The 20422-nt window shown below is 49.9% G+C and overlaps 1 protein-coding gene across 8 annotated transcripts in view; it reads left to right on the top strand.

Moving 5' to 3' along the window:
- DLGAP4 (DLG associated protein 4) overlaps window positions 1-20422 on the top strand; it is a 73790-nt gene that overhangs the window by 48479 nt on the left and 4889 nt on the right. For 7 of the 8 annotated variants that reach the window (XM_027664069.1, XM_027664067.1, XM_027664066.1 and 4 more), the window contains 3 exons: window positions 16538-16899; window positions 18235-18326; window positions 18767-19170. In XM_027664069.1, coding sequence (XP_027519870.1) covers window positions 16538-16899; window positions 18235-18326; window positions 18767-19170 — 858 coding nt within the window. Of the gene's footprint in view, window positions 1-14858; window positions 16289-16537; window positions 16900-18234; window positions 18327-18766; window positions 19171-20422 lie in introns of those variants that run through there. The other variant, XM_027664074.1, reaches the window with a different exon arrangement.

The raw sequence follows: 20422 nt of genomic DNA, 5'->3' as shown, positions 1-20422 counted from the left end.
TAATTTATCTTCAAAAGCATTCGTGGTTGGTTTGGGCTTTGGAAAGGCTGTTGGGGGATAAAGGAGATTTTTCTCTTGCTGTCATACAGGGACAGAGCTGAGAACAGTCTTTAGGTATATTGAGGAGGGAAATTATCTCTGCAGCATGTGCTCTAGGTCTCCATTAAGCTGGACTGCCCTGGGAGTTTCAGCACTCCCTGTTTACATCACCATGACAACCCTTCTCCCTGCTGTGTCAGTGTCTTCCTGACAGCACATTCACAGTGTTCCTCCTGCCTGGCTGCCAGAGCTGTACAGAGGAGACCTGGTAGAGACATCCTGTTCCACTGACCTTCATCTTCAATCAGCATCCAGTGTGTCTGTCTTAAGTCTTCTGATGTGTCCCAAATCCAAGAAACTTGACTGGGCAGAGCTTCCTCTGAAACTGCGCCTCTGGTGCATAAACAACTTGAATGTTTTCTTGAAAGTGCTTTCCAGGAAAATGTAGAAGCAGGAATTGAGCAGGTTTGTTTCCCAATGCAGTATCACAGACATCAGGAGTGACCCTGAGCACAAAAGTGCATGATCCCCTTACAGGTGATACTGGGACCACTGTATGTTCTGAGAGTCTGTGCTTGGGTGTGTTCTGTGCTTCACGCTAGAGTGAAAAGGGCAGAGCAGTGTCCCTCCTACCATGTCCTTCTCAGAGGCACCATGTCTTGGTGTACCTTGCCATACTCTGACTGGTGGAGGGTCTTCCTGGCAATCAAATCTGTTGAGCAGATAGTTGGAGACCTGCTCCTTGACTGACCCCTTGCCATGCCCCACAAGTCCAGTGCTGCTCTGGGTCTGTGATCACAGTTGGGTTATTTTTGGCTGGTGGTTTGCGTTTCACAAGGCCACTTCAGGTGAAAGCCCTTGCTGGACTAACCCTGAGTAGCTGACACGGTCAGTAGGGTGGTGTAGCTGTTCTCAGCAATCTCTTTGAGCTGAATGTGGCAGAGGCCGAGCTGGTGACTGCCCTGCAAAGCACTGCATCCAAAGATTGGCATTTTGCTGTTCCTAGGAATTTCATCCTACAGCTGGTCTGAGGGTTGGACAACTGGCATGACAGGGAGTGGCTGCTTGAATGCAGTAATGCGTTCCAAGCCTAAAATTGTTCCCAGACCAAGTGTGGGGAGATGGCCAAGTTGAGGAATAACTCCAGCCTTGGGCAATCTTTGGAGTGTCTAGTTTGGCTGGGATTTTTGGAGAAATGTAAAGGTGAGATTTTTCACAGAGAGCTGATGGCAGTGTGCTCACCTTGGTGTATCGTGGGGGCGAGGTCACGTTCTGACTGCCAGGAGTTGTTTAAAAACTCCAAGCTGGTTTTCTCCAAAACCATTTTGTCCTTGGTTGGGTAAGGAGGTCTCTGCAAGGAGCAGTTTGGTTTGCTCACTCCATCTTGCCCTTGCAGGAAGAATGTGGCCTGTTTGCTTTAGAGCTGTCCTTACCTCTGGGCTGTAACAGGGCTGGGGGAAAGGGGAAAGAGATGGGTATGGACATGGTTAGCAACGGCCCAAGCACCAGCTTGCTGAGCCTCTTGAGTGTGTTCTCCACAGGCTGGTAGCACAGCTCTGGGGCAGGGTTGTGACTCTGAAGACCTATAGCAAAAGCTCCATGAATACCTATCTGGAACTTCAGATTAAGAGTCCAGCAGATCCTGTGTTTTTGCCGTGGCCCCATTGTAGTTCCTGGTTAGGCTACTTTGGAACTGACCAAAGGCTTCTGTGCCTGTTTGGAGCAGGGACTTTGCATTCCCAAAAACCCTACTGCTCTTTGTGGTGCCTGCCATGAGAGCAGGTGCCTGAGAGCCCTGTGGAATTGTTGTATGTGCTAGGAGAAGATGAGCAGGAAAAGGGAGCATTGTGGATAGGCTTCTTTCAAGGCTGCTGTGGTGTGTCTTCCAGCAGATCTGGAGGCCCTTCTGGCTCTGGGAGACCAAGTAAACACTGTTTTTCAGGAAGTTCAAAAAGCTGTGCATGAGCAAGGAGTGGCTTCTTCCAAAAACACCTTTGGTAAACTGTCTCTTGCAGGAATACCTTCAGAACAGTCTGACTGGATCATTCTCATCGCCTTCTTCAAGCCACTCTAAATCACTCATTACCTGCTTCCTACTCTGCCATTGACACCCTGCCATTTAGTGTCATGAGGCAAATGAGGAAAAGCAAAAATACAAGTGCTGAAAGCTCCGCTTCATCTGGTTGGTACTTAGTGTTTACAGGTGAAGCCTTGGGAAGATGATTTTTGGAATATCCTGCAGAACACCTTGAGACTTCTCAGTTTGGTGTGGATGTTGTTTACTTTGTAGTTGGAGCTGTACAATGGGTAACTTGAAAGGAGTGGAGGGAGAGAAGATCACTCATTTGGAAACAGGAATAAATATAAGCAAGATGGGAAATTAAGCCAAGAATTCTTTTGGCATGTAGCTTCCAAGGCAGGAAAGTGGTCTGTTCTATGGTGAGCAGGTTCCTGAAAGCAGCAGGGGATGCTCCAGTGACATTTAATGCTTTTGCTGGAGGTTGGGGTTTACTGTTAACCCTCCTTGGAAGACCAGGGAGTCATTGTCACATACTGAATTCCAGGACAGAACGGAGTAGGGCCTGAGTGCCATGGCACACAATGGCGTATGAACAGCATGACTAAGCCAGTGCTTTAGTTTTGTTGCCTAAAACTAAATCTGTTCAATGGATGTGGCTCTGCACTCACCCCTCCCTTGTGTCCCTTTTCAGGTTATAGTCTCAGATCCTCAGAATATCTTCATGGCAGGTTCTGCAGGCTGGAGGGACCAGGTGAGCGTGGGCGAACAGATTCTGCACCCATGAATGCAGACCTTGCTACCCATATTTGTGGCTGCAAAGTAGTGGTCTGGGATCTGAACATGAGAGCTTATGGGGACTCTTCAGGCCTGTGAACTAGTAACATGGTGGTTTGGAGCTTCCAGGAAAAGCAAACCAAGCTGTGAAGATGAAGACTTGGTGGTGGCTGAAATCTATGTAGGTCACAGATATTGGAGCCTCAGATGTACTTAGAGAAGGCTCTGGGTCCACACCTGGGATTTGTTGAGCTCTTTCACTTCAGAGCTGGAGCCTGCACAGTGGCTCCTTTGTCAAATGGCCTGCTCAGTTCCCGAAATGAAGTGTTCCAGAAAGTGCTGGGTTTAGTCCGGATCCCCCCTCCCTTGGGGTATCCATTGTTCTGGGAGTACTTGTGATATTTGAAATTCTTAAGGAGTCAAAGCTGGGGACTCTTGGCCTCTGGGAGAATAGTGTGAGCAGTGACACTGGGGACACATGGCATTGTTCTTCTGTACCTCTGCTTGGCTGGGGAGCAAAGTCAGCTGGGTTCTGTGGTATCTGGGGCTTAGTTCGTGTGAGAGCATTCAGAAATCCAATCAATGATCACAGCTGTGCTTTCCAAAGCTCCCTAGCACCCTACCCAAAAGGATTAGAAGGTTGGAATATTTGCTTAATTGCCTGCTCTGACTCTGAGCACTTCCCTTCCTCGCCAGATCAGACCAGAATGTGGTGCAGCAGCTGAACCACTGTCAAATTTAATGCTAATGAAGAGGGAGCCGCCTGCTACAGCCTTTCCTATATTTGTTCATGTGATATTTTTTAATCTCATAACTAATGTCATGTTAAACAGTTAATTAGAATATGGAATAGCTTTCTCTAATGTGCAAAACTTGTCCTATGCCTCAGCCAACAGAAGTTTCCCAGCAGTTTTAACTTTGATTCTTCAATATTAACGTAATGTTGCCACATCTCAGTTTGTACATACTTAAAGGAGGAAATAGCTTCAATTGAATCTATTAAAACCTCTTGATGATTGTAGCTTTGAAGATGTAAATCTCTGCTGACTGCCTGACAGCCAATGTCCGAGTGGAAAGAGTGTTGACTAAGGGCTGGAATTTTTGGTAGGGAGATGAGTCCAGCCTGATGCCTTCCCATCTCCCTGGTGAAGAGGCTGTGTTCATTACTGTCTTCTCAGCTGCTGACACATGTGCTTTCCCTGGCCCTGTGGGTACAGGGTGGGGTTTGTTTTCAGCTTACAAAGAATTTCTAGTCATCTGGGTGTGGGGAGGGTTTTTCATAATGGTCTGGGAAAACCGCCTGTGCTGCTCCTGGTGGCATCACTGAATGCTTCCCTTGCCTTAAATAGCTGAAATATCTTCCTGTGAGCAGATTACCTGCATCAGATAAAATTTGGGATACAGTAACTGAAAACTGTGATGCAAATCCTGATGCTGATCAAAGTGATGGAAAAATTTAATTCTTCTTGCCTTGAGGGTTTTTTGGCAACAATGACGGCAACCTCTGGATCTTTTAGGTAGGCTAGAGAGTTGCTTGCTGTTCTTGGGGATGGAGCAATCCCCTGGAAGCCCTGTTCATTCTAGGGGGAGCTCGGCTATGGCTAACATCAGCGCAGGCCTGCTCCTGTTATCACAACTCTGTGTTGACAAGCTGCTGGCTGCCATCAGTGTTTTCAGCACCCTCTTGGCCAGCTCTTCTGTGAACAGTGTTTAATGGCACACTTAAAATGATAGTAACTCATCCACCCTGCTTCCAGGACTGTCCGTCGGTGGGAATGTGCCAATATTGCCTCAGCAACTGGACAGTTTTTGTAAAAGCTTCCATGGACCATAGTAGTGTCTGTGGGCTTGGTTGCCCAAAACCTTTAGGTGTGATTCTGTTGTACAGGAGAAATTCGTGTTCCTGCATCTATTAAAAGATCCTGGACAAAGTGGTTCCTGATGGGCTGCAAGGATGGTCACTGGGCTGAAAGAGGTGTGTGGGAACTCCCACAGAGTAACTGTGCCATCTGTACTATGCTGGCCTGACACATGCACCTTTCTGAGAAGGCAGGACTTGGGTTATTGCTCAAGATTCAACCACTGCCTGTACATTGAGAACTTGTGATGTGTCTCCTTTGACACGTGAGCAGGTGCTTGGGAATGACTTGATTTGGGGGTTAGCAATCAGCATATCCTGAAATAGCGCATTTGAGCTGCTGAGCTTTGACATAGACAAGAACAGGCTTAGTTTACCATGGTTTCTAAGCCATTTCTAGCCATATGGATTTTGACTGGCTGTGACTTTGAGGAGGTGTGTTGAGATTCCCTGGACTTCTGCATTGGCAGGGAAGCAAGTTAAAAGCATCCACATATGCCATCCTCTGAGTGATGTGGCAGTGCATGAAGTGAAGTGATGGTGAAGAGGATATGTTATGAAGTGCATAATTAGCTGGTGAGACTTACTTCTGCAGGATATTCTGGAAACTGCTAGCTTGAAGGAAAACTAGTACGACCTGCCTAATTACACTAGCTTTCTTAAACACTTTAATTAATGCTAATACCCTCAGTGCACTTAGAAGTGGCTGTAGTAGTGGGTACACGGAGGATTCGCAGTCATTCTGTAGGTTGGTGTCTCCTCCAAAGGCCTCCCCTGCTCTGTGCAGTTTGCTGCTTTGCAGAGCAGCAGGATAACATCCTTTGGTGGGGAAAGGAGAGGGGGAGAAGCCTGCAATCTTGGGGCACTGATTAATTCACATCTGGTTCACATTTACGCCCTAATTTCATGTCTGTGCTGCCATAACCCTGAGCAAACCTTGCAGAAAGGGCGACATTAACAGGGAGAGGAGCACACTGCTGTGTGACAGGAATTCTGTGGCACTCAGTTCAGCCCAGTGCTCACTTCCCCTGTTATCCATGGTCTGGGATATCCTGTGTGGTTCTTGCTCTACACAAGGCCTCTCTCATACAGAGAGAGCCCAAACTAGCCCAGACAAAAAGCTTCAGTGTGCAGCTGGCAGCCACAGAGTCTGCAGTCCTATAGCAAGTGAATCGGTGTTTCAGGACTGCCACAGTATGTGTTTAAAAGCAAGGAGGAATAGGGCCTGCAATAAGTGCTATTCCTGAAAAATACTCTCTGGAATGCCAGTCTCTAGATAACTTCAGTTGCCTTTTCTCTCTCCTGTTCTCTTAACTGGGTCACTCATTTCCAGTCTCCTGGCTGATGGTGTTGGAGCTGCCCTGAGCACTGTGTGGTCATGCTGCTGCAGTGACAACCTGTTCATGGTTGAGTCCAGCGGACAGTTCCCTGTGCTAGTCCTAAGCTTTATTTGCCGCACCTGGGTGAGACGCTGCAGGCACGGTTCTCTGGAATAGGAGGATGCTTTGATGCATTAGCAGAAAGAGTTGTTGCTCTTGTTGTGGCAGCACCTTTCAGTGCAGGCTGATACATGGTGACTAAGCTGTGGCCCTTATAGAGCTTGAAAGGGTCCTCGTGTCTCCTGGAGCCCTGCGAGTGGTGGGATGCTGAGCTGCTGACCCTAGGTGGGCTCTGTGAGGTGGTGTGTGCTCCTGTCTGTCGAGTCTCACTTTCTCTTATCTGGCACTGGCTGCAGTGACCTGTTCCAGTGGCAGGGTCTGATGGAAGTGTCTGCTGTCTCTAGAAATCCTCTGTGGCATGGATGGTTCACAACTCAGCCCCTTATTGATGACCCTCTGGAGAGGGCTAGCTGCTGTGTGGCCCAGATGTGTAGGCAGGGTATCTGCAGAGCTTCCCTGCCTTCTCCAGGGTCAGGAAAAGCAGCAGCATAAGTTCCCAGTGACTGTTGCTGTGTGCACAGAAAGGCTTCAGCCCCCCGGCACCCCCACTCTGCTGCAGCAAGGGACCTGTTTCCTCCGCCTGTGGCTGTTTCCACCCAACTGTGCCTCAGGCCAGGGGCAGAGCCAGCGTGGAGCTGTGAGTGGGTCCTGAGGTGAGGAGAGGGCTCAGTGGGGTGTCTGTGTAGCAAAGAGGCTGCCGGGTGATGCAGTGAGTCTTGCTGGGTCTCATAGTTTGAGGGCCCCTTGGCACTGTGCTACCCCCAGTTTTGCACCCCCTGCACAAAGGCCAGTGGGCAGAAATGATGTGTCTGAGAGCAGCTTTAAAGTCCAGCTGGGCTGCTGTTGCCAAGAGCTTTCTACACTTGTGAAACCTGCCATGGGTTTGAATTCCACTGGCATTTCTCCGATAGCCTCTGCTTACTATTCTGTACCGTAGGGTCTGCGTGCCCAGGGATCTGCCTGGGGAAGGGCCGGGTGTGGTCATGGAGCAGCTCCAGCTCCTGGCCTGCCTGGGTGAGCTCTTGGCTGGTTTGGCAGCTCTGCAGGCCTGGCTTTGCTGGTGGGGCCAGGCAAGATCTGGCAGCAGGAGGACTCCGTGGTGACTCCATCATGCCCAAGCTGGCAGGACAGTCTGTATGCTGCTGGGGACTCTTCTGCGGTCATGGCTGAATTCCTGGAGCAGGGCCCTGGGCTTGGTGGAGACTACAGGAGCATGGCTGATAGTCAGAGGTCCCACGGCTCTGTGGGCTTGGGCTCCCTTTAGCTGTGCTGCTTCACCTCTCTTGGTGTGTTAAGCTCCTAAAGCATCAACCCTTGTTAGGGAGGGTGCTGGGTGGGAGTTAAGCACAGCCTGAGTCCCAGCACAGAGCAAAGGAACTCTGATCTGGTGGACCAACTCTTCACCCCTCTGGAAAAAGGTGTGTGCCAGCACTAAATGGGCAGTGAGCTGGCAGGTGAGAGGCAAAGGGCCCTGTCCCTGGGGTCCAGGCACCCCCACCCCATCAGAGATGCAATTCTGCTTCCCTTGGGACCATGCTCCCTTGGGACCGTGGTGTTTGTCTTCCCAGTGACTTCTTGAGGCAGAATGGTTGGTTTGGGGAATCTTGGTTCTTGTTAATGAATTAAGCCCTTGGGCAGGGAGCGGCAGGGAATGCTCCTTTAGGCCACTGCTCTGTGCTAGCTGGTTTGGAGACCTGCCTGAGTCCCTCAGGGCAGATGGACTCTTGCTGGATTCGTGGCTGGAGCAGGCTGGAGTTTCTTACCACTGTTGCAACTTGCTTTAAAACTCCTGCTGACAATCACTTTGTGGAGGGTGGGGAGAAATCAGTAGTGTCTCTTCTAAAACACAGCAGCTCCAGTAACAGTTGCTGCAGATGGGTTTCGGGAGTGTCTGTGGTGGGCGTTCCCTGTAGCATCTGCTGTGTCCCCACTGTCAGACTGACTCTGCAGCAAGCTGTGCTGAAAGGGGGGAATGACCAGATCTATCAGATTCTTGGGGGATGTTGTCTGCTGCTTCATGCCTCTTTTAAATTTATGACCTTCTACAAGAGGCTCTTTTTAAAAAAACGAGCTACCTTGTCTTCCCTGTGTAACAGTTCTCAGTGTATCAGTGCTTATTACCATTTCCCTGTGCAGGAATTCCAAACTGGAGCATCTCAGTGATGCTCAAATTTCTGGTACATGGAAAAATCCTAGGTCTCTCATGTAAGGATATCACAGTTTTCAGCTTTTCCTTCCCTGGGTAGTGTTCCTGCTCCCCCCTCCAAAGTACAGGGACTGGGTCTCTAATCAGAACTGACTGCTGAGGCTTGTGCAGTCCTAAGTGACAGGATACTGCCACCTAAGCCCCCTACCTGCCCTGGGCACTCCCCGGGTGTCACACTGCATAGGGACACTGCAGCTCTCCCTGAGGGCATCTCTGTCATGGGTGACCATAGAACACAAGTGGTTGTACAAAGTATGTTGTGATGGATTTCTGGATGAGAGCTCTACTGTTAGTCTACAAATGCATGGCTGATGTTCAGAGAGAGCCTTTAGCTTCTTTATTTGCATTTGACTGCAACATCTGAGAGATGCTCCCTTGAGTCTGAGGTCCTTTTCCTGCAGATTTGTCCTGTTCTTTCATTTCAGGGATATGCAGGAGCTTGCTTACTTGGCAGTGGTTGGGCAAGTGCAGGACCGGCCCTCGTTTCCTAATAGCAGATGGATACATGGGTCCTGCTAGCAGGGCCTACAGGATGTGCAGGAGTGCTGTGACCAGGGTGGGTGCTGGACCTGAACAGGAGCACGAGGTGACGGATCTACCAGCTCTGTGCTTGCTGGAGCAGCACTTGCAAGCGGTTTCCCAGCTGGAAAGCAAAGACCTATTTGCACAGGTCTGTTTAATCCTGTGTTCCTGCAAACATGGAAGGGCTTCCTGTGACAGCTTCTCTTGCTGCACTGGGGAGCTTTAAGGTGTTTGCTTAAAGCTAAAAAATTATTTCTTTCTGCAACAAAATGCCAGATTGCTGAAATGCAGCCTGCAATCCTGGTACAGGCTGTGCCAGTGGGGAGCTGAGTGTGGGTCAGGTATGTGTGGGGGTTGGATTGTGGCTGCTCCCAGAAGAGCTTGAGTGGGAGGAATGGTTCTCCTTAGGGCATCTCCCCTCTGTACTTGTCTCACAAGTGAGTTGAGGCTGTTCAAGGGGAAATAGCAACAGCCATTCCAGAGCTGGTTGGGTCAGGAAAAGGGACAGAGGTACAACCCTGAGTGATGCTGCTCATCTTCCATAGCTGGTGGTAGGAACAGCTGCAGTAGTAGGAGTGACATTCCTGCCTTGAGGTGCCAGGATGTGACACCAGCCTGCTGCCCCTCAGCTCTCCTTGGTCCCTACTGCAGACGTGCCTGCTCTCGGTGTGGCCTCTTCGCTGTGCCCACTGATGCCACTGTGATGCTCTTGCTTCTGCCTGGAATCCAGGGGCTGATGTGACAGGTCCCATTGCTTGTGGGGAGGGATGGGGGCAGAGAGCCCAAGGCCTGGTTATCTGTCCTGGGAAAAAGATAATTGTAAGATGGGAGAAGCGACAAGCCCACAGTGGTCCCCTTGTCCCAGCTGTCACTCCAACCATGCCCAAACACTGCTGCTCTGCCTGCTGAGCTGTGCCAGGACTGAAAGCTGAGGATGGGTAGGGCAATAACAAGGGGAATGTTGAATATCTCCATTGACCCCCTTCAAACTACTCAAGGTGATTTGGATGCACAGGGCTGTAGTGCACATGGATGAGGGCTATTCCCTGGTGCTGCTGCTGGGAGGAGCTCCTGGAGAATGCTCTGTCCCCTGACTTAAAGCAGAGCCTGGCTTGTGAATCAGCTTCATGATAAATAAACAGCAGGTACAGTAAGCAAAGCCAAAGGCTGTGGGAGCTGGTGAAGTGTTAGTGTTCCTTTGGGTTATCTGAGAGTTCAAGGGCTCTGCCTGGCTGGTCACTCTGCAGGGCTCTGTGGGCACCATCAGCCCCCGTGGAGGCAGAATGTGATTTGGATGGTGATGTGGGGGAGCTGCTCTCTCCAGGATGCTGCTGCTGCTGAGAGTCAGACTGCAGTGTGGATAGAGGGCTGGCAGGAGAGGCCACAACCCTTCCCTGGCTCCCCCAGCCTGGTCAGTCAGCAGCATTACCCCATCAGGTGCCTGTTACCTGTGTAGTATCAAGGTGAGATTTTTCTTTTTTCAAAGATCAGTGCTACTAAGATTCATGAAGGGAAACACTGAGGCAGAAGGTATTTATAGCATTTCTAAAAACTGCCTTTCTGAACAAATGCAGCCGCCTGTCTTTGCTTTCCAGGAGTAGTTTTGTTTAACCACCGTAAGACTTCTTTTAAAATTACTCTGGCACTCTAAAGACAGTCATTCTGTCAGAGCAAGAGATGACATCTTCATGGGGATTTCCCATTGTGTTCAGATGGAGTTATATGGGAGACTGACTTTTTACGTGGACAGACAAAGAGGAATGGTTTTAAACTAAAAGAGGAGAGATTTAAATTAAATATTAGGGAAGAAATTCTTCCTTGTCAGGGTGGCGTGGCCCTGGCACAGGTTGCCCAGAGAAGCTGTGGCGGCCCCATCCCTGGAAGTGTCCAAGGCCAGGTTGGATGAGGCTTGGAGGAACCTGGTCTAATGGAAGGTGTCCCTGCCCATGGCAGACAGTGGAATGGGATGAGCTTTAGGGTTCTTCCAACCTAAGCCTTTATGATTTCTGACTTCTATGATTTTCCTGTTCACTAACAAAATTTGGCTAGGTTTCTCATCTGTGCCTCCACCTGGTATCTTAAAGGTATCTTGCGGTATCTTGACATTCAATCTGCAGAATATTCAAAATAACTTCTCTACAGGTTTGAGGAGACCTGTATTCTTTGGCCATGGCTGTAATGGCTAGAAATATGTTCTTTTATGAGAAAAATCAGGTCTGAAGGGATTGTTGTGAACCATAAAATCAATCAATGTCTGTATTGTCTTCAGTAGTAATTGTAACTGGGGATCATTTTCACTTCAGCTCTCTACAAGTAAAGCATTCTGCAGATCATTTAAACTCCAACCTTGAAGTGTTCCTTGAGCTGATGAAAATCAAGAGGTCAGGCTTCTTGGAATGCAGCTGTTGCAGTTCCCTTTGCTATTGAAAACTGCCTCCAAACACAGCTCCTTCCAGCAGGGAGATCCTGTGGCAAAGGCCAGCCCAAAGCCATGCGACTGCAATCTCCCGAGGGTTGTTTTATTTAAAAGGCAAATGAGCTTGTCTTGTAGGAGGTATTATTTTGGGGCATTCTGCTTTGCGAGGAACAGAGGTCATTCCTTCAGCTCTTCCCAAGGAGAAGGGGGGATGCACAGAGCAGGACAGTAACAATCAGCCCTGCTGATGTTTGAGGGCAGTGAAACTCACTGCACAGCTGACTCTGGCTGGGCGCCTTTGAGGTGATTTAACAAAAATGAGAATGGTTTGAATAGGTCCTTGAAGTTCCTGCAATGATTAGAAGTGTCACCAGGCTGTATTGAATCAGCAAGAGCAGTGGAACAACTGGGCACTTCATGCAGACACACTTGAGGGCAATTATGATATTTAAATCTGAACCCAAATAACTTGGCTGTGATCCTGGTGCTTCTAGGTACTGAGCAGGTAACAGCCTGGTGGGGTGTGAACAGGGGCCTCTTAAGTCAGGGCTGGATTTAGTATTCTCTTATTACTCTATGTATAGTCTTCCAAGAAGCAAATGCCTGGCTCTTTGGAAGGATAGAGAGAAGATCCCAGCATGCCCAACTGTTTTTTGAGGGTCTGAAGGACTGTCCAGTGTAAGGCTCTGCAGACACAGCTCCTCTGCCTGGGGCTGCATCAGTGGGGATTGCCCAAGCCTCCAGGGCAGGTGGAAGGTGCAAATTTGGAAACTCGCTGCTTTCTAAAAATAATGACAGAAGGAAGGCTATAAACGAACATCCTTCCCCCCCCAAAATCGGTCATCCACAGCATGTTTTCAATTCCAACAACTTGCTGAAATAAACCTTAGAAGATCCTGTGAGCAGGAATAGCCTAGTGCTGCAAAGCTGGAAGCTTAAGCACAACTTCCACACTTTCTTGTTCTGCACCTTTTTGGGGTGTTTGCTGATGTTGCCAAGCAGACTGAGCTGATGGTTCTGCAGAAGTGTGTGCCTGTTCCAGTACCCATGGGGATTGTAGTTCCACATTACAGCACAAGCTGATTTTGAAATATAACAGACTGTGACCCGCAGCAATTCCATAGCAGATCTATGCCCTGATGCGCTGTAGCCCTTTGGAAGAGTAAGTCAGCAACTGGAATGCTCCTGACTGGTGCAAATGGCCTCTGAGCAAGGAGGGCATGCTACCTGCATTTCCTGTGGAAACACTGGGATGCTGTTGGCTTCCTCAATATGTTTGTCTCTTCCCACAGATGCAAGAAACACTGAACCTTAGTTAAGAGTTGTGTTGAGGGCCAAGGGCAGACCGTTCTAGGTGGGCTTGCTCTGACTTGTGCTTTTGAAACGCATTTAGGGAAGGGGTGTTTTCTGGGTTTGCTGGCCATTCAGAAGTCCTGTTTTATGGTTGTGGAGGGCTTCAGTGGGGTTAATTTGCAATTGCACTAATAAATGCATCCCTAGCTCTTCAAAGCTCCTGATCTTTTTGCATTTTTCATTTGCAATGTTTCTTAGAGCCTTAAACTCACAGCTCTCATAGTCAACCCTTTGACCACATGTACATGAGCAGGGGTGTGTTTTGTTGGTCCTGGGTGTTTCCCTTCTAGCAGAGCCTGTGCTGCCCTTCAGTCAAGTAGGATGGCACAAAGGGATCCCCAGGAACAAGCCAAGGGGGATGCTGCAGTTTGCCTCTGTAAACAGAGCAGTACAAACAGTTTGTGCTGTCTGTTGGTAGGTGGGAGAAGGAATTTGGGTCTAGTTACTGACCCTGAACACTCCTGATCTCCCCCAGGATCTGCTGCCTTTCTGTGCGGCCGTGCCCTCCCCTTGTTTTACCTCACTGCACTGTTGAATGTCAGATAGCCATCGATTTCCTTTCCCCAGTTACAACCCTGTTGGTGTCAGCAGCGGGGAAACCTGAGATGAGCTCCTCATGAAGGTGCCAGCCAAGCCACCACAGTGCTTGCTGCCAGCAGTCTGGTCCTGAGCACGGCGGTGTCACAGAACCTGTGGGTGGCAGGAGATCCTGCAGTTTGTGGGCTGGGCCCTGTCCCCAGCGAAGGACAGAAGCCATATGGAGTAGGGAGGTACTTAACTGAAGGGGCACATGGGCATGTTTTCACCACTTTGAGTGGCTGTGGCTTGCCCTGGCCTGTAGCTGCTGTAGCCCTGGTACAGTAACACAAGGCAGCACTGTGTCAGCTGTCAGGGCTGCTCAGCATCTTGGGGTACAGAAATGCTTTTGGAAACACAGATCTCCTCCTGCCATAATCCATCCCATTTAGGTTCCTCCTTTGAAGTGTAACTTTAGCTGTTAATACACTAAATGTTGGGATATGTAAATATGGGCACATCCAAATACTGTCAATAAGGCCTGGGGTGGAGCCATGCGGTTGCTCCACAGGGAATACGGCTCCCAGGGTTGCTTGAGATTGGCTCTGGTCCCATTGGAAACAGTTGAGGCAGCTGAAATCCCCCTCTTGGATGCCCCTCAAGTGTGCTCAGGCTCCACAGACAGGCAGCTGTCTGGACAGAAACAGGAGCTGCCGGGAGGCTCCTGTCACCTGAAACATCCCTTTCCATACCTGTAATCCATTTGGATCAGGTTCATTTGATACTTCTCAGTTAACTGTGCTAAAACTATCCATGGAACAGATTGTCTAATTGTCCTGAAACATCAAAACACCTGTCAGGTGCCCTCCTGGGAGCTGCCCAGGGCATGCAAGAGGTTTGGGGGTGGAGGGTAATGTTGGGGAGCAGCAGGTACCTCTGCCTGCCCTTGCACTTCTAAATAGTCAAAGGATTCCTAACAGGGGACTGGTCTAATCTGGTACTAAATTTGTTAATATGCTAGTAGTTATTTAAGGGGTGGAAATGGTAAAATTAAGAGTATCGTTTAATGAAAATTATCTGTATTTGCATATATCAGTCACTGTCCACAGGTTTTGGCGAGGTTGTATATGGGACCGGGATGTAGGAGCTTGCAATTTGAGGTGCAAAACTTTACTGAGATCAGGGAATGTGAATTGAAGCATGAAAAGAACCTAAGGGAATCCTAGCCCCTGCAGCCATCAGAGCTGTACTAGGAAAACACTTAAGAACTGGTTTTAAGTTTGTACAGCCCTTCTATGGTGCTGGGTGACGTGGCAGAGTTTGAGCTGGTACCTGACAACATCTGCGTGTGAAGGGCCTGGGAAAAGGTGTGCATGGACCAAGATAATGCGTGGGGTTCAATTTGAGGGACAGAATCCCTTTGCTGGAGACCAAGGACTATGAATTGGGACAAGGAACCAAGGAGAGTGGCAGCCCTGCCACTATTGGAGCTTCCCACATCATTGTACTGCAGTGACTTAGGGACACTTGGTTTGTCACTGATGTGGGAAAGGGGCTGCCCTGTAGCTGTGCCTCAGTGATGTGCTGCCTCACCACGTCCAGGGCAGGGACACATTTCCTTTTTTCGTGTAAGGTACAGCTCAGGCCAGCCTGGCTCTCTGTGACCCAACCTGCAGGACAAAGCCTGGCTGTGCCCCACCACCAAGACACTGAGGCAAGAGAAGGGTAACCCTGGGCTGACTGGTCAGGGATTCCCCCAAAACCTGCATCCATGCAATCTTTCAGCTCCCTGCGGGGAGAGTGGGACCAGAGGGCTTGGCATGCCAGAGCCACACAGACCTAAAGACCCCTTGCGAGAAACCTGGCAGCAGCACCTTTTCCCACTCTGGGAATGTGCCCCTCACAGAAGGTGAAGCAGTGGTGGGGCAGTGCTGTGCAAGGAGGATGATGGAGCCTCTCTGGTGATGCCCAGAAGCAGGGCAATGTTAGATGTGACAGAGCTCCTCCACACATCCATGAAGGCTCAGACAACAGCAGAAGCTCAGATCACACCCTGCTGGGCTTCTCCCAGGTTGATTCCAGAGGCCATCACAGGCCCATCTGCACAACCTTAGAGTAGGGACAGATGATGGCAGGTGGGTCACCAAGGCAAGAACCCCTGAGCACTGCCCAGGCCCCTCTGGGGGTTGTCCCAGCAGAGCCTCAGCCTCGGTGCCCAGGTCTGACATGTGTCACTGTAAGCCATGGGGAGAAACTGTAGATCTTCAGACTGAGGAGGCTGCTGGCAGGGGCTGGGATGTGTTTTGGGGTGTAGAGGAAAAGCAGTTTGGGATTGTACAGGACTTCATGGGAGACACCAAAGGTAGGATAAGAGAGCATTCGGTCATTTGGGGAAGACCAAGAGTGGGAAGTACAGGGTTAAGGGGATAAAAGGGGTCGGTTGTGTGTGGTTAGGTGGCTGGTCAGTGTGTTTGGCCATGCCCTGCCCACTGCAGCCTGTCCTGGGTGGACAGCAGCTGGAGTGGGACTGTGGCCTCAGGGGCTTGTATATCCCTGGCAGACTGAGGGCCTAAACATGCCTCCAAGATCCACCTTTTACATGTATTTTCATCAGTGGACTTCCATCCTGTCAAGCCAGTGACAGGAGGAAGATGAGGCTGTGGTTGTGGCCAGGTTCATGTGAGTGCTCCTCTGATCTGTGTGGCCAGGCATGTGTGTATCCATACCTGTGGTGGATACACGTGCTCTGTGCCTGCTGGGCACGTATCTCCAGCCTCGCAGCCGCTTGGAACTGGAGTCATGGAGTAGCCACCCTTGGACTGTTGTGTCCAGGTGGTGTCTTCTCCTTTAGCGCATAGCAGACAGGTTTGTCAGGTACTTCAGATATATTCCTACCATCAGCATCTAATGTACTTATGGCTTTTTTCCATTTTTATAGGAAAAACTATCACCCTGATCCAGACACTGAAACTTGTCAACTGATGGGACAAAGAACTGAGACACTTGGCTGTTCTAGGACACTAAAACATAGGGTTTAGACAAAGAATATTTTCCCCCTGTGGAGGCTTATACCTGCCAAACCCTGTAGCAGTCTTGGGAGGCTTTTCTATCCTTCTTCTCTATTTCCAGATTTTCACACATCATGGTATTCCTTTTGACTTCTTTTGCAAGCTAGCTCTGGCTCTGCCTTCCGCTTCCCTTATGCTTTGGTTTGGGTCCCCAGTGTGAGCTGCTGGCTGTGGGCTGGTTCTGCTTCTCTGCCTCCAGCTGCTGCTTGGAGGTGCCTCTTGAATGTTGTGACTGACTTGCTTTTTCTTTCTCTTTCACTGTATCTCTTTCTCTCTCTCCAATCTGTCTTTTGCATTCTCCATTCTTCCCACCTCCGTCACTGCAGGTTCATCATGCCTAGTGGCATATAAAAAGACTCCACCTCCTGTCCCACCACGGACCACATCAAAGCCGTTCATCTCTGTCACTGTGCAGAGCAGCACTGAATCGGCCCAGGACACCTACCTGGACAGCCAGGACCACAAGAGTGAGGTGACCAGCCAGTCAGGGCTCAGCAATTCCTCGGACAGCTTGGACAGCACCAGGACACCCAGTGTGACGAGGGGGAGCGTCGTGACTCCAGCCAGAGACACTCCAGAGTTACCTCAGAAAAATGCAACTTTGAAAAGTGACAAAGGGACTCTGACTAGCGAAGAGCCTAAAGCGGAGAATATCCCCAAAAGAAAGCTGTCGTCTATAGGCATACAAGTATGGAGTAGTTTGTTCTCCTTTGTCCCAAGGAATGTCCTTACCCCATCCATTTAGCATCCATGCAATCTTTGTGACCAAGTGTGCATCTGAGCTCACTTAGAATAGCAAGAGACACTCACTGCCTTGTCAGACTAACTGCCTGTGTTCCCAGGGTGAGGGACAGTAGCACCTTCCCATAACAGCCCAGAAAGGACAAAGTTCTTTTAGTACAAATTTAGTGTTTCCGAGAGCAGTGGGATCATGTTAACTGAGTGAGTACCTCTGAAAAGGCCTTTTGCTACTGGTCTACCTGTACTTTGTACTCCTTCCCATCAGCCTGCTCCTTGTCTGCCATGGTTCTAGGGACCTTCTGCTTAACATCCACGTGGGATGGGCTGCTGCAGTGCCACGTGGTCCCAGAGCTGTAGGCAGGAGGGATCAATTCCTTGCTGTCCATCATTCCCAGCAGGTTGCTGCTTCCCTTCCTGGAAGCATTTAAGTCTGTGGAAATCAGTGGAAATGAACTGTTGATTTTGTGGTCAAATGAGAACCCATGTAAATCCATGCTGTAGTCAGCAAAACTGCATCCTCTGGAGCTGCACCCTCGTCTGGGGACAGGTTTCTTAGTTACAGGTGGCTATCAGCTCTTGTTCTGTCCCAGGTGCTGGTTCAGGGCTGTTTCCTGTAGATGGGAACTTGAGCAGCTTTAAATATAGGATCTGAGCTTTGAGCCACCGTGTGTGTGCTGAACAAGTTCTCCATCAGCTTTACAGCAAGGCTACCCGGCCAGTGAGGTACAGGTGACAGTGAAGCTTCTCTGCAGGGTTAGTGGGGCAGAACACCTGCTGGAAGGGCAGCAAGGTGAGAGAACATGCATTGAGAGGCTGAGTGCCATCTTCTCCTCTTCTCTGAGCTAGTTCCCAAGCCACCTAGATTTCTTTCCTAAAACCTTCTAACCCTCTTATCTGGAGCTGTGGAGGGTGTCAATCCCTGAAGAGAGGAAGCAGGGCTTTGCTGTCAGTCTCAATCAGCTCTCTGTCCCCAGTTGAATCCCTTGGCCCTTGCCCATGTGGGATGGCACACACACAGGGACACACGGCCCTGCCCTGCCATGCAGACACAGGTGGGTGGGCTCTTAGAGCAGGTACCTGGCAGCAGCCCGGAGGACACAGCCCTGATCCTCAGGTGGGAGCAGAGCTGAGCAGTAGCCTCATGCCTCTCCTTAGACAGCCCTCCCGTTGGCGTGTGGTGTCAGCATTGCTCTGTGTGTGTGCAGCACCCCGGTCTACTAATGTGAATTCCAGCAGCAAGTTCTTGTGTCTGTTTTTGTCTGTATTTTTTTTGTTTAATAAGGTTGACTGCCTTCAGCCAGTGGCAAAAGAGGAGCCTCCTCCACCAGCCACCAAATTCCAGTCCATCGGGGTACAGGTAGAGGACGAGTGGCGGTAAGTGAGACGCAACCTTGTGTAGTTTTCTTTCTTTTAAATTGTGCTTCCCCCACTTCTGCTTAGACCTTCTTCCCTGCTTTGTGCCAGTGAGTGGTGTTGAATGGGGCCCGTGGAGAGCTCTTCCTCCACAGCACGTACCCACTGCAAAAACCACTTGTTTTGTAACAGCCAAATCAATAGGAGCTTGACATTAAATCAAAAAATAAAAAACTACAAGCTGTAATTATAGATGTGCGTCAGCCCTCTCGTCTGAACGGCCGATTGCAGTAAGCAGGCAACCTTATAATTCTGTCTGTCTGAGTGTGTGGTGTGTCTGTGTGTGAGGAGGGGCAGGGTGAGGCTCCACTGTAGGCATAAACCAAATGGATTTCACTGTCAGTGCGGGAGGCTGGCCAGGTCGAGTCCTGCTATTGAATGTTTGCTTTTGATCTCTCTAGAAACAGCCACTCTCGCAGCATGTCCTCCAAACAGGACACAGACTCTGATACACAGGAGTCCAATAACTCCAACTGTAAATCATCTGAGAGAAGCCTCGCTGAGTGCCCCCAGCACAACTCCATTGGTGTTGATGCCACCACCAGGCAACCAGCCAAGCCCTCACAGATTAAGAGAAACCTCTCCTATGGAGAAAACAATGACCCGGCCCTGGAGCCTTCTTCCCTTCCTCCTCCTGACCCCTGGCTCGAGACCTCCATGTCGCCATCGGAGCCTGCGCAGCCTGGGGCCTGCCGGCGGGATGGGTTCTGGTTCCTGAAGCTGCTGCAGGCAGAGACAGAGCGCTTGGAAGGCTGGTGCCGTCAGATGGACCAGGAGACCAAAGAGAACAATCTCTCTGAGGAAGGTGGGTGTTGGCAGCCTCTGAACTGGAGCAGCCTGGCAGCACCTGTGGCTGCCACATCCCTGGAAGTGAGCAAGGCCAGGTTGGATGGGTGTTGTTGGAGCAACCTGGCCTGGTAGAAGGTGTCCTTGACCATGGCAGGGAGTAGGAATGAGATGGCCTTCCAACCCAAACCATCCCTTGATTCTGTGAAATTACTTGAATCCCACAGAGGCAGAGCATGGAGGTGAGGATGGGATAAGGAACACTTTTTCCTTGGAAAGGATAAGGTAACTTCCTCTAGCAAATGGAATAAGAAATAAGGCTGTGATGCAGCATATAAGACATGCACGGGCTGATGTGGCTTCTGACTACTCGAAACTGCTAAAAGCTTAAATGGATTTAATCTTAAAAGAAGTTAAATGGAAAAAGCTTTCAGGGGGGCTGTGGGATCTCTCCAAGCCTCACGCATTACATTCAAACAGGGAAAAGCTTAGCTGGCAGTGGGACAAAATGAACACAACTTTTGAGCTTGTTTGATATGTTCAGTTGATGAACTTGTCTTTATAGGAAAGTGGAGGTTTCTTCATATGGGAAAGCCTTGCTGAATTTGTGCTGAATACACCAAAAGCATATGCACAGGGAACACAAGGCCACTTGATATTATTGGGTTCAGTCCCAGTTGGGCTTGTTTCATTATTTTCAAATGAGTTGACAAACTGTGGGCTTTTTGCAGTGGAAATCATGCCTATGGTGCATGTAGAGTGACAGGAGTGGGTGACAGGGTTGCAGAGGGCAGGATCTTTGTATGGAGTCCGGTTTTTATGTTTTTAATACCTGAGAAAGGTGAAACAAAGGTGAGGCTCAGTTTTAGCTCACTGTCGCTGCTGGGGCCCGGGGAGCTAATGCCTAATCCGATTGCCCTGTAGTGCTGCCCTGGCTGCCAAGGGTACGGGCCTTGCCAGGGATCTCCCTGCCTCGGGGTGACCTGGTTTGACCTGTGGCAGGAGTGCTCTGACAAGGAAACACACCAAGACTCGTGTGAGCTGTGACCTCTAAGAACAATCTGCTGGTAGATCCTGTAACCAAACCCTTAGTGGGTGTGAGTGAGCCTAGCACACGCTTGTCCCACTAAGATTTCCAAACACTCTGAGCTAGCTCAGGTGCAGCAGCAGAGCAGGGGGAGAGTGGGGCTCAGGTGGTCCCAGCTAGTGATGGAGCTGCAGGCCTGGGAGTGGGGGAGGCTCTGAACCTGCCTTTGGAAGGGAAGAACCCA

Source organism: Corapipo altera, unplaced genomic scaffold (assembly GCF_003945725.1).
Source record: "Corapipo altera isolate COAL_440 unplaced genomic scaffold, ASM394572v1 110, whole genome shotgun sequence".
In the NCBI taxonomy this organism is placed as follows: Eukaryota; Metazoa; Chordata; class Aves; order Passeriformes; family Pipridae; genus Corapipo; species Corapipo altera.
Note: the sequence above shows the minus strand (reverse complement) of the source record. Positions and strands in the feature narration are given on the sequence as shown.